Genomic DNA, 14,395 nt, shown 5'->3' on the forward strand with positions numbered 1-14,395 from the left:
TGTCAATAGTACCATCAACTTTCATTTTCCTTTTGAAAATCTACTTAGAACCCAAAGATTTATTTCCTGGAGGAAGATCAACCAATTTTCAAGTATGATTACTTAATATGGATTCTATCTAACTATTGACTGCCCCTTTCCAATATTGAGCTTTCGAGGGAGACATTACTTCTTTAAACGTTTGAGGCTCATTTTCTAACAAAAATGTCAGAAAGTCTAGTCCAAAAGAAGTAGTTGTCCTTTGACATTTACTACGTCATGAATTTTTCTCATTAAACGTACTTTCCTTTTCTTCTTCTCGAGGTCGCTTAGATTTTTCAATAGACGACTTACATTCATATTTATACGGATAAATATTCTCAAAGAATTCAGCATTATCGGATTCGATTACCGTATTAATATGAATGTAGGGATTTTCTGATTTATGAACCAAAAAGCGATATGCCTTACTATTTCTTGCATATCATATGAAAACGCAATCAACCATTTTTAGTCCAATCTTCACCCTTTTGGGTTTAGGAATTTGCACTTTATACAAACACTCCCACACTTTAAAATATTTTAAGTTGGGTTTCATACCTTTCCATTTTTCATATGGAATGGATTGCTTTTTGTTATGGGAAACTCGATTGAGTATTTGATTGGCTGTAAGAATAGCTTCCCCCCACAAGTTCTGGGGTAAACCCGAACTTATCAACAAGGCATTCATCATCTCCTTTAACGTTCTATTCTTTCTTTCTGCAATTCCATTAGATTGTTGTGAGTAAGGGGCAGTTTTTTGGTGAATAATGCCATATTCCAAACATATTTCTTCAAAAGGAGATTCATATTCACCACCCCTATCACTTCTTATCATTTTGATCTTTTTATTTATTTGCGTTTCAACTTCATTTTTGAATTGCTTAAATGCCTCAGTTGCTTCATCTTTACTATTATGTAAGTAAATATAACAATATCTAGTACTATCATTAATAAAAGTTATGAAATATTTTTTCCCACCGCGAGATGGTATTGACTTCATGTCGCAAATATCTGTATGAATTAAGTTTAAAAGATTTAAATTCCTTTCAACCGATTTATAAGGATGTTTAACATACTTAGATTCCACGCTTATTTGACATTTCAGATTATCGCATTCAAATTTAGGCAATACTTCCAAGTTAATCATTTTTCGTATAGTTTTGAAGTTGATATGACCTAAACATGCATGCCATAAATTATTTGACTCAAGTAAGTAAGAAGAAGCTTGAACTTTATTGATATCAATAGCTATTACATTCAACTTGAAAAGGCCTTCAGCTAAGTAACTTTTTCCTACATACACATCATTCTTACTTATTACAACTTTTTCAGAAATAAAGACACACTTAAATCCATTCTTGATAAGAAATCCAGCAGAGACCAAATTCTTGCAAATTTCAGGAAAATGAAGAATATTGTTTAGAGATACAACTTTGCCCGAAGTCATCTTCAAAGCTATCTTCCCAACTCCTTCATTTTTTGATGTTGTGGAGTTTCCCATAAAGATAGTCTCGTCGGGCCCTGCGGGAATATAAGAGGCAAATAACTCTGTGTTAGCACAAACATGGCGAGTGGCTCCAGAATCAATCCACCACTCCTTGGGATTTCCTACAAAGTTGCATTCAAATAGCATGGTACATAAGTCCTCCATTTCATCATTCTTTTCAACCATGTTTACTTGACTCTTCTTGTTGTCCTTCTTCGGTGCACGACAGTCCACAACCTTATGTCCAACCTTTCTACAGTTATAGCAATTACCTTTGAACTTTTTCTTGCTCGGGTAATTCTTTGGACCAGACGACTTATTTCTCTTTCTGTTGCTTGTAGACGTTTTCTCAACAATTTTTGCTCTCATTATTGTTGAGTTACCATGGGACTTCTTCTCAGCAACCTTGTTGTCCTCTTCAATCCGTAGACGAACAATAAGGTCTTCAAGCGTCATCTCCTTGCGCTTATGTTTCAAGTAATTCTTAAAGTCCTTCCACATCGGAGGTAGTTTTTCAATAAATGCCGCAACTTGAAACGCTTCTTTTATGACCATACCTTCAATCATAAATTTATAATTAGTAAAATAATCAATATCTTGCATAAGAATATTGACTCTATTTATATCTTCAGCAAGGAGGTCATGAACAATAACTTGCAATTCTTGGACTTGCGTTATGACAGATTTTGCCATCAACCATTTTGAAATCCAGAAATTTGGCGGCTACAAACTTCTTAAGTCCAGCATCCTCACTCTTGTACTTCTTTTCAAGAGCATTCCACAATTCTCTTGATGTTTTCATGACGCTATAAACATTGTACAAGCCGTCTTCTAAGCAACTTAAAATATAATTTTTGCATAAGAAGTCAGAATGTTTCCATGCCTCTGTGACCACGAATCGCTCATTTTCAGGAGTTTCTTCTCCCAAAACTGGAACGTCCTCGCTGACAAAGCGCTGTAAATTGAGTGTGGTCAGGTAGAAGAACATTTTCTCCTGCCAACGCTTAAAGTCCACACCGAAAAACTTTCCGAATTTTTCTGTTGGTGCCATCGCCGGTGCGTGAGTTGTGCGACTTGAAGACGCAGTAGCCATTGCAGCAATAGTCCCAATAGAACCATTTTGTTGTTCCGTACTTGTTGTCATTTTTTCTGTAAAAGAAATTGACACAACCAGAATTAGTAAGTCGTGAAGTTTTTATATCTTCAAATCAAATACAAACAAACGAGTAGAAAATCACATGATTTTAATCTCGGATTGAGATTAAAGTCAGAAAGACTTTAATTTCCTTAAGATGAACACATCAGAAAATAAGATGAACACAGAATATAAAAAATATTAAAATCCTTAAGCTTGTTATAATCTGTATTCGAAAGTATAATTTCTGCAAAATAAAATATAATCAGAAACCAAAGATAGAAATAGAATGAAATGAATAACGTTCCGAGCCCGACATAAAACTGTGTTTGTTTAAGATATTTAATCCCTCACTATTGCCCAAGGTTGTTTGATTAATTTCTCGCAGGATATAGCAGAACAACTATTATGTATTACCAATTCAAAAACGATCAATTATATCAATTGACCGAAGCCAAAGCCCCGAAGCCAAGTGACGACGACGGCACGAGGCGCCAGTTCTTCTTAACTCTTTAAAAGCTAGAAGATATGCTTCTCACAAAGATTTTTTTTCTTTCTTCCGATGAGGGACAAAGTGCATTAGTAAAGGAAATTATTTCAAACTTTTCTTTCCCTCCTAGTTCTTTCCATTTCCAATTCACACCTTTTTATCTGATTAGACAAAAAACCCAACAGTTTCAGCACACTATATTATGCTCTAAAAGGATCTCGTGACAGTGTCTCTTTATTCATTCAGTCACAAAAACAAGCAGATAAAAATGCATTCACAACTTTATGAAAGAATGACATAAGCTAATATCACACTCCATATCATAAACACAAATTAAACAGAACTTTTGATTAGGTACAGGACCTCTGAGGGAGAGTCGAAGGGAAAAATTAGAACCACCACGGAACAGGGGTTTGAACTCAAACCGGGAACTCGATTAGAAACTGAATAAGCAACAGCACCGCCGCAAAATAGTGGAGATATGGTGTTTGTGAAAATGGGTAAATGGAGTGATTTTTTGTTAAGTCTGTTTTCAGTGAAGAGAAGGTTCTTTCTGTGGAAGGAAGTGCTCATAGTGGTGCATTTCAACGGAGAAGACGGTGTTTGAGGTAGAAAGCTATGAAGGCGAGCTGAACAGGAACAGCTATGGGGGAATTCAGTGTTTCATATTGTGCAGAGAGTGTGTGTGTGCGCGCGCGAGTGAATTTCTTGCAGAGTGTGTGCGACAATAGTTTAATTTTACAATTCCATTCCTCTTAGCTCTTGCACAAGCCAGCTCCAAGGAGTGACAGATAAGTATAATAGAAAATCAAGAATCTTTCTTGAGTTACTTTATTCCAGTTCAGTACTTAACAGATTGAACAGTTATATGCAATATAGAAATCAATAATTATATCAAGATTTATGGCCTAGAAAAATGAACTCTCACATGGTTGTACAAGGTTTTTTAATGAGCTTAATTAAATAGCCTTAATCTGCGCTCTTGTGCTTCTGAAAAGGCAATGTCTATTTGACTACTTGTGATGCTTTTGTATCTTCTGTGGCAGATAAAAACAAAATTTCTCACACTCTACACCTACCCCTCTCGCCGGCCTGGCCCCAAAATTCCAATAGAAAATTCTCAGGAAAACAACTTGGTGGTGTTAGGTGAGTGTTTGGAGGGGAGGGGATATAGAAGCACTAGTGCATTTCTATAGTTCTTTTTGGCTGAATTAGTATTACTTTCTTCGTCAGTTCTTTTTGGCTGAATTAGTATTACTTTCTTTGTTCTTCCCACTCGAGTAACCCTCAAACAGGATCTAGCTAGAGAGAGATGGCTTATGCTGTTATAACTTCCATTATGACAACTATAGAGCAAGTCTTGCAATTCAATCCAAGTTTGATTTCTGAATGTAGGGAATCCGTTGATTCACTTTATGGAACACTTTCTTTCTTGCAATCTTTCCTTGAGGACACGGGAAAGCAGATCAGTGATCAAGAAGCATTGATGTTTTTGGAAGAAAAGATTAGAGATGCAGGATATAAAGCAGAAGACACAATTGATTTGTGCCTAAGAAGAATCCATGTGGCTGATTCTGAAAAAGTGCAGAACAACGCTCGTTGTAAGCTTTATGACGAGTTGCTGCAAATAATAGAAGTAATGGATTCCATACAAGGAGAAGTGATGAAGTTCAAGAATGACCGGCACAATAACCAGCAAGATATCAAAGATCTTTCAGCAATAACTTCTTCACCTTTGCGCTCATCAGGGCGTGTCTGGGATGAGGAAAATAGTCTTGTTGGAATGGAGGATGATTTCAACATCATAAGAGATCAACTCTTTAGGCAAACACCAGAGCTGAACGTTGTCTCAATTGTTGGTATGGGCGGTATCGGTAAGTCGACTCTTGCTAGAAGTTTATTTAATCATCCATCAGTATCCCCACGCTTTGATATTTCTTCATGGGTTACTGTTTCTCAAGCATATGATGCAAAAGAAATGCTTTTGGATGTCCTAAGCTTCGGCACTCCAGGTGGGAAGGCAATGTACCGCAATATGAGCGAAGATGAATTATTGGACCAAGTGCATAGAAAATTGAAAAGGAAGAGGTATTTGATAGTTTTGGACGATATGTGGACTATAGAGGCTTGGGACCAAGTAAGAAGATCATTTCCCGATGATGAAAATGGAAGTCGCATAATGATAACTACTAGGCTCCTCGAAGTAGCTAATTGTGCTGGCAATGATTTCCCTCCTCATCACATCCCTTTTCTTAGTCTTGAAGATAGTTGGAAATTACTATCTCTTAAGGTTTTTGGAAATGAAGATTGTCCTCCTCAGCTCGAGGAAGTAGGAAAGCAGATAGCGAAACAATGTCAAGGGCTAGCTCTCTCAGTTGTTGTCATCGCTGGGCTTCTGTCGAAGATCATTAGGACATATGATGATTGGCAACAAATTGCTGATAATGTGAATTCCCACATAGGTTCAACCTCCCAGCAGTGTTTAGCAATATTAGCTCTGAGTTACAACTACTTGCCTTGTAGCTTGAAAGCTTGCTTTCTTTATATGGGGGTTTTCCTTGAAGATGCAGATATTTCTGCGGATAAGTTGATTAGAATATGGGTTGCTGAAGGTTTTCTGAAGCGAAATAGTCATAAAAAGCCAAAGGAAGTAGGAGAAGAATGTTTAGAGGAGCTAGTTAGTAGAAGTTTGATTATGGTTAATAGTCGAGGGTGGGTAAGCGGAAAAATTAAAAGTTGCAGAACTCACGACCTCATTCGACTAATATGCTTGAGAGAAGGGAAAGCCGAAAAGTTTTTTCATGTCATAAGTGAATGTTACGAAGTGTCCTCAGAAGGCGTGGAGAGTGAACATCGACTATTTTTGTATGAAGATGCTGTACAAAACCAGAATATCGGCCTAGAGAAAGGCAATCTGGATTCAGTTCGCACCATCTCATGCACGCATAAACCACATGCTTCTTTACTCGACTATGAATGCTACAAAATAGTGGATTCTCGTTTTCAATTGCTAAGGGTATTGGATGTACTACTGATTTATTTTCTACGTTTTCCAACTGAGATAACACAATTAGTGCACTTGAGATATCTTGCATTGGCCACTTCTACCAGTGTTCCGGCATCAATATCTAATCTGTGGAATCTACAGACATTGATTGTTCATTCAGTTGCGAATGAATTATCCTGGCCATTAGAAATTTGGAAAATATCAAGTTTGATACATTTCTATCCTGGGAAAATGTATGTGCCTGCTCCTCCTAAGGCACCAAATTTTTTGGGCCTAGAAAACTTAGAAGAGCTTTCACTAAGCACTGCTACTTCTTCCGACTTGAAGGAAATCTTTATGGCAATCCCTCATGTAAAGGTATTGGATGTTGAGCTCAATCAAGATGGATGGGATAATGTTATAGATAATCTTATCTATTTAGCTGATCTTCAGAATCTAAGAATTCTTCTCCGTCTTCCATTTGATGCACAATTATTCCAAAGGCCGAGTGCTCGACCATTTGACGTTTTCCCAGCAAACCTCAAGAGTTTGATACTTGCAGAGACGCATCTACTATGGACGGAGATGACAATGCTTAGTAACTTACCTAACCTTGAGGGGCTCAAACTAGAACTTTTTGCTTTTCAGGGGAGCAATTGGAATCTAGATGAAGGAGGTTTCAAGAAACTAAAGTTGCTAGACATTGTCCAGACGGAGTTGGTGCACTGGCATGCGACCAGTGATAGTCTTCCAAGCCTTGAGTATCTAATTCTAAGACATTGTTATAAGTTGAAGGAGATTCCTACAGAGATTGGAGATATTCCCACATTGAAATTGGTTGAGTTGCATTATTGTAGCCAATCTGCTGTCACTTCTGCAGAGGAAATTCTAGAAGAACAACAATGCTTGGGAAATGAAATTCTTGCAGTCCGCGCTTACAACACTAGAGGTGCGTAAAAGTCATGTGCGCTCAAGACAGTTTTAGTCTGTGCTTTCTTTTTGGTTTATTTTTAATTTGCAATCTATTGACTTCATTGGTATGTGACTTTGAAGTACAAGTAGGTGTCATGAAAAGGAAAGTGGCCTTTTGCTACTCATTTTTCTCTTAGCGTTTTGTAAAATGTAACAATTCGTCACTTGTTAGTCAAATCATTTTAAAGGTGTTAGAATTATTCCTTTCTTTTAGTTGCAAAAAAGGGATTATTCATTTCATCTTATTGTATGTGAACGTGTTTGACTGAGCATATATAGCTTAAAAAGGCAAGAAATACTTTTAAGTCATGTGGTTTTAAGCATGTGTAGCTAAAAAAAAAATGAAAATTTTAAAGTTAAATTATTGACCAAAAAAAGTTAAATATTTCAATATATAATGAAAGAGTCGCATAAACTAGAATGAAGGAAGTGCCATACTTTTGTGACGTTTTAGCTCTTTATGTTACTGTATATTTGGGTTCGTTGGTTGAATAAAAGTTTTCTTTGCCGAATGACAAAGATTCCTCCTCTGTTATCTATATTTTGCTTCAGTATTTGTTTATTCCTTTTTTTACCTAATCTCTTTGTCTAAGGCAGTGAGAATTTGTTGGTTTACCAGGCTAAGAAGTGGAAGAAGATGAAGGGATAAGGGACATTCTCAACTAAGAATATAAGTATATTTGATACTTTATGCTTCTAAATGGGATGAGCGTAGATGAACTGAATAAGCTGAAATCAGAATGGATGATTTACGGTAATCCTTTTATTGATTAGCTTTAAATTCTCCATTTTATTCTTAATGAGATGATTTAGTCATACAAATTTTGTATGGTTTGTTCTAGACCATAAGTTTTAAAAGTTTTCTTTTCTTTCTTAAACTCCATGTCTAGTCGAACACTACCGCTTAAATTGGGATGGAGAGAATATCTTAATTAAGTATGGATTGAATAGTTAAATATTTTCATATGATTTCAAAACTAAGTTTTAATAAGTTCACAATCCCGGTAAGTTCATTTGTAGTCGCACACCTTATTTGCTCTATCATTTTTCCTTTTTCATGTGGATTCTATTATTATGGGTATATCCAAGTGTTCTTTTTCCTAAACTAACTATAACCGAAGACAAGAGTATAGTGTACAATACATGTAGCAACTCAAGAATAAATGCCTATATAAACTAGCTAAAACTAAATAAAGGAGTCTCCACGAAACCTATGTTGCGCGGACTCTCCAAAATGATGCCGTATCCATGTCGGATCCTTAAAAATGTATTACTTTTGGAGGATCCGATACGCAAGCGAAGAAATTTTTGGAGAGTCCGAGCAACATAGCACGAAACTATGTGTGGAGCTCACCGACATATGTCTTCCTCAAGTAGCTATCGATCTTTCAGCAGCCCTGTCAATTCCTATATATGTAAAAGAAAAAGAGTAAAAAAGGAGGTGAGTTCACCAGCTCAGTCAGTAGTCACCTAATCCAAACCGGACTGAGGACATAATTACATATTGTAGCAAATATACATACATTTAGAACCATAGTTCACTAAATGTCTTTTAAACAAGTAATTGTTCTCCTAATCCCTGAGTAGCTAGGATCCCTGGTGTGCTACCCCAACCCCAACGTCCAGGCTGTTTGGATACAATTAAATTCCACCACATGGATTAGCGATTCAATCTGTCTATGTTTTACTTGCCTACTCTAATCGTACCACAAGACTCTAAACATGACTAAATTATGTCCTAAACCCAGTGTTAGAAATAACTTGAGTCAGCCTTCTCAGTGGACAAGCGGTCTTCCTAGACCTGTTGGATTGATTTAATATTGAATGGTCCAGATGGACACAACACAATACATTACAGCTGTGTATTCTATGCATGAATCTAGAATATTCCTACACATACAGAACTCATACTATTTAGTTTTCATTCTTTGTAAACTTTGTACATATTTTCCTTACATTATGTTATAGGATAGGCAATATAGTTAATTAGCATTGATAGTTAGGGTTTTATATTTTCTCTTGTACAAATGCATGCTCTACAATGAAGAAATATACAGATAAATCAAATTTCTCTCAAAGCTTATTCTAGTCTTTTGAACTGTTGAATCTGCTGTGGCAACAATCTATTTTGCCAATTGCTATCACAATTCCTTTTCCATCTGAAATATTCCGCTATGATAAGTTGATAACTAAAGGAACTGTATCCAGAAATGGAATGGATTGATCTACCCTATGGACTTTATGTTTTAAAGTTCGCACCTTAGCTTGTTCCTCAACATCTAGTATACTTGCACTTTCTTATAATCTTTTTATGTATCAATGTACCAATGTGACAGTTTGAATGATTTTGAGACGAATTGTAAATATAAGTGGTGCGCTTGATGTTGGGCCTACTTTTTGTTTTTGCTGTTGGTTCCAAACAAATATCAGTCAGAAAAACAGAAAATCTTCTTTTTATGTACCACTACCAAAGTAGATAGTACATTTTTTTTTTTTTTTTTTGGGTTTAAGTAGTAGTTGGTATCCAAATTCCATAGTTCGTGAAATTCTAAAAGGCCAGTTGATTGGCTACTTAAATATTTACTTTGCTAGTAAGGATTCGATTTTTCACAGTAATCCCTTCTTCGTTTATCCTTTTCCTCCCTTTATGTATATTTATAAAAATCTCATTGTCCTGACTAATTCGAAGCTGTGCCCAGGATCAGAGAAAAACTCAATTATTATAATACAGTATTTCGGGGCCAGGCTTGTGTTGCGCAGAATTGGACAGTTGAACTGAAGTCAAATAAGCATGGCCCAAATTGTGAAGACCAAAAGCCTATTACGTCGGTTGGCATGGGCCTTCATTCTTGTGAATCCCATGTTATTCTTTTGTTATTCAGAAAAGGGATTTTTTTTCATTTTTATACCATATTTGAAACTTATTACCAAAATTATTCTAATTTTGTATATTACCCGCCATAAACAAGGATTACTTACAAATTATATACATTCCACCTTAAAAGGCCCCAATCCATTATTAGTGTCTTTAATCAAGGGATTTAGTTACACCCTTTTCCTTTTTTCTCTCCTCTCCCCTCTTCACTCCGAACTTATATTTAGGGATTTCTGTTTGATAATTGTTTCGTGCTACATTCGTCAAAGGCATGAGATACTATTGAAGTTGTCATCTTTCCTTCTTTTTTTTTTCTTTTTTTTTTTTTTGTTGTCAAAGAGCAAAATTTTAAATTGCAAATAATACAAGCAATAAGTCTTAGTTTTGAACATCAACACCTCTGTATCTAATGATCTCGACACCCACGTAGTCAACAGACCCTTGGACAGCCATATGAGGCTTTCCAACTTAAACGCGAACAACAGATACCTGGGAATGCCTGGTGAGGATTGACGATGCAATGAGTTGAGCCACAAATTCTAGCAGATTTGTAGAGGGCCCTTCCATCACCTCTTTCAGTACTATTTCCTGTATATCATAGTAACTTAGAGTACCTGATAAGCAGTCAGATTTGCCAGCAGCTTGAAGATCCATCCAAGCATCGACATCCACCAGGAACTTCTGACCTACCTCCCTTTTTTCTTGCTTCACTCCACCCAAATCATTCAGTTCCCATCAATATTCAAGTTTTTCCATTCAAACAAATATGAATCAGTGTACATGTGTCGATTTGGAATTCATTCTCTACTTTTTTTTCCTTAATAAATCGTGATACATTCGTCAAAGGCATGAGATACTACTGAAGTTGTCATCCTTCCTTCTTCTTTTTTTTTTTGTTGTTGTTGTTGTTGTCAAAGAGCAAAATTTTAAATTGCAAATAATACAAGCAATAAGTCTCAGTTTTGAACATCAACACCTTTGTATCTAATGATCTCGACACCCAAGTAGTCAACAGACCCTTGGACAGCCATATGAGGCTTTCCAACTTAAACGTGAACATCAAATACATGGGAATACCTGGTGAGGATTGACGATGCAATGAGTTGAGCCACAAATTCTAGCAGATTTGTAGAGGGCCCTTCCATTACCTCTTTCAGTACTATTTCGTATATATCATAGTAACTTAGAGTACCTGATAAGTAGTCAGATTTGCCAGCAACTCGAAGATCCATCCAAGCATCGACATCCACCAGGAACTTCTGACCTAACTCCCTTTCTTCTTGCTTCACTCCACCCAAATCATTCAGTTCCCATTAATATTCAAGTTTTTCCATTCAAACAAATATGAATTAGTGTACATGTGTCGATTTGGAATTCATTCTCTACTTTTCTTTCCTTAATAAACTGTGATACATTCGTCAAAGGCATGAGATACTACTGAAGTTGTCACCCTTCCTTTTTTTTTTGTTGTTGTTGTCAAAGAGCAAAATTTTAGATTGCAAATAATACAAGCAATAAGTCTCTGTTTTGAACATCAACACCTCTGTATCTAATGATCTCGACACCCAAGTAGTCAACAGACCCTTGGACAGCCATATGAGGCTTTCCAACTTAAACGCGAACATCAGATACATGGGAATACCTGGTGAGGATTGACGATGCAATGAGTTGAGCCACAAATTCTAGCAGATTTGTAGAGGGCCCTTCCATCACCTCTTTCAGTACTATTTCGTATATATCATAGTAACTTAGAGTACCTGATAAGCAGTCAGATTTGCCAGCAGCTCGAAGATCCATCCAAGCATCGACATTCACCAGGAACTTCTGACCTAACTCCCTTTCTTCTTGCTTCACTCCACCCAAATCATTCAGTTCCCATCAATATTCAAGTTTTTCCATTCAAACAAATATGAATCAGTGTACATGTGTCGATTTGGAATTCATTCTCTACTTTTCTTTCCTTAATAAATCAACTGAGAAAAGAACAATATATGGTACATCAACATACAAATTAAAAATAAATTCGTACAAATTTAGTGCAAATTTGAATATCTAAAACGACATACATAGTAAAAATAAACTTCATACAACTAATTATATATTATACAACTTATTTACAACTTTCGTACATTATTTCTACCCAGTTAAATACAACTACAATATCATACAACTTAAATACAATTTTTATACAAATTGTATACACTATCTTTTGTATATTTTGTATCTAATTTATTGTCACGACCCCAATTTTCCTCCGTAGGATGTCGTGATGGCACCTAGTCTCTAAGACTAGGTAAGCCTATCAATTATACGGAATACAAAATTGAAACTCAAATCTCAACATACAAAATAAATCAAACCGCGATTCAAAGAGTCACAACTCCCAAAATCCGGTAGAAATAAGTCACAAGCTTCTAAGAATTTATTCTAAGTGTCTCTATACATCAAAGTCTAAAGAGAAATAAGGAAAGCAACACAATAAGGATAGAATGGGACTCTGAGGTCTGCGGACGCTGTCAGATATACCTTGAAGTCTCTGCATACGGCTAGTTCACGAATGTCTGGTCTGATAGGAAGTACCTGAATCTGCACAAAAAGATGTGCAGAAGCGTAATATGAGTACACCACAACGGTACCCAGTAAGTATCAAGCCTAACCTCGGTAGAGTAGTGACGAGGTCAGGTCAGGGCCCTACTGGAAATAATAAAAGACAAGGCGAAAAGTTTAACAATATCATAATAATAATGACAATGGGAATGAATCAAGTAAGTAGTGTGTCGCAATTTAACTACACAGAATAAGGGCAAATAACACCTCGCAGAAGGAAAACAGAAATTTACAACTTTAAGAAAATCACCAAAATAACTAAAGGCTAATACAACCATAATGAAATATCAACATCAACAAGGGCACTCCCGAGGTACCACCTCGTAGTCCCAAATCATAAATAATTCACAATATCTCATTTTCTTATATTACCACGGGAGCCTTCACATTTAATTTTAAAGAAAATATTTTTCCCGAAATAGCATCCCGCGTTTTAGCCACTCTTATCACACCGCATGACTTCTAGTAGTTCCCCTACTAGCCACGCGTATCAAGCTACCCTTATCTCATCGCATGCGTTTCAACACCCAGACCTTATACCACCGCATGCGCATCAATATCATAATTTGCACCTCAAGTGCCCAAATATTTCAACTTGCCAAAATAAATCAACAATAAGAATATTTTCCACAATAAGGAGCTCACGACTCAATCACAATGAGTACAAGGTCTCGCAAAATATTCAGCAGAATAATATCCATTATTTTCACAATACAGAGCTCACGACTCAATCACAATGAATACAAAAATCTTCACAAAATATTCAGCAAAAATAATATTTCACAAATTTAATATCTTGACTTAACATCAAATTTTTAAATGTAAAATACTTTATTTTTTATAATATTTAAATTAAGAAATCCAACCTTCAAATAATGCACGGAATAAAAGAAATAGAGTTTCAACTAAACAGGTAAAACACTTAGCAGGAACAGATCAGACAAATTTAAAATACAAAAATATATTAATGATGATGAATATAACAGAATAAAATAATTTAATTAATATGCAATAGTTATCTACACAATTTAAAGATATAATCTTCCACTGCCCACTTAAGACTACGCGATCGCGGGCCTTCTCACGCGATCGCGTAGAAGAAAACCAGACCTGAGCACTAGAAAATTTCAGCAAAACACCAAATCCAAAAATTGATCCGTTAACCATCCGAAACTCACCCGAGGCCCCCGGGACCTCAACCAAATACACCAACAAGTCCTAAAACACCATACGAACTTAGTCGAAGCCTCAAATCACATCAAACAACGCTAAAACCACGAATAATACTCCAATTCAAACTTGATGAAACTTAGAAATTCCAACTTCTACATTCGATGCCGAAACCTATTAAATCAAGTCCGATTGATCTCAAATTTTGCACACTATTCATAAATGATATAACAGATATTCAAATTTTCAGAATCGGATTTCGACCCCGATATCAAAAAGTCAACTCCCCGGTCAAACTTCCAAACTTAAATTTCTATTTTAGCCATTTCATGCCTAATTTAACTACGGGCCTCCAAATAATTTTCTGGACACACTCCTAAGTTCAAAATTATCATACGGAGCTATTGGAATCATCAAAATTCTATTCCGGGGTCGTTTACACATAGGTCGACATCCAGCCAACTTTTTCAACTTCAGTTTTAAACTTTGGAACTAAGTGTTCCAATTCATTCCAAAAACCTCACCGGACCCGAACCAATTACCCAAGCAAGACATATAACAGTTATAAAGTACAGAATAAGCAGTAAATGGGGCAACGGGGCTGCAACTTTTAAAATAACTGGTCGGGTCGTTACATCCCCCCTCTTAAAAAA

At 36.1% G+C, this 14,395-nt stretch overlaps 1 protein-coding gene across 3 annotated transcripts; it reads left to right on the forward strand.

Annotated features, from left to right (window-relative positions):
- The first annotated feature begins 3,305 nt into the window (after window positions 1-3,305).
- LOC104099490 (putative late blight resistance protein homolog R1A-10) lies at window positions 3,306-10,104 on the forward strand. Of its 3 annotated transcripts, none has more exons than XR_004507847.2 (3): window positions 3,306-7,067; window positions 7,710-7,844; window positions 9,790-10,104. XR_004507847.2 is itself a non-coding variant. In XM_033656943.2 (3 exons), the coding sequence occupies exons 2-3, from the start codon at window positions 4,445-4,447 to the stop codon at window positions 7,712-7,714; spliced, it is 2,628 nt and encodes an 875-aa protein (XP_033512834.1). In that variant the 5' UTR covers window positions 3,306-4,278; window positions 4,428-4,444; the 3' UTR covers window positions 7,715-8,067. The 3 variants fall into 3 exon arrangements, 2 of the variants coding, with proteins under 2 accessions (XP_033512834.1, XP_009604795.1); XM_033656943.2 differs by lacking the exon at window positions 9,790-10,104 and having other exon boundaries at window positions 3,306-4,278; window positions 4,428-7,067; window positions 7,710-8,067; XM_009606500.4 differs by lacking the exon at window positions 9,790-10,104 and having other exon boundaries at window positions 3,309-4,278; window positions 4,528-7,067; window positions 7,710-8,067.
- The last annotated feature ends 4,291 nt before the right edge of the window (window positions 10,105-14,395 follow it).

This window comes from Nicotiana tomentosiformis, chromosome 4 (genome assembly GCF_000390325.3).
Source record: "Nicotiana tomentosiformis chromosome 4, ASM39032v3, whole genome shotgun sequence".
In the NCBI taxonomy this organism is placed as follows: domain Eukaryota; kingdom Viridiplantae; phylum Streptophyta; class Magnoliopsida; order Solanales; family Solanaceae; genus Nicotiana; species Nicotiana tomentosiformis.

Coding starts and splice junctions, on each gene's coding strand:
- LOC104099490 (XM_033656943.2), top strand. CDS start 4,445: ATGGCTTATGCTGTTATAACTTCCATTATGACAACTATAGAGCAAGTC.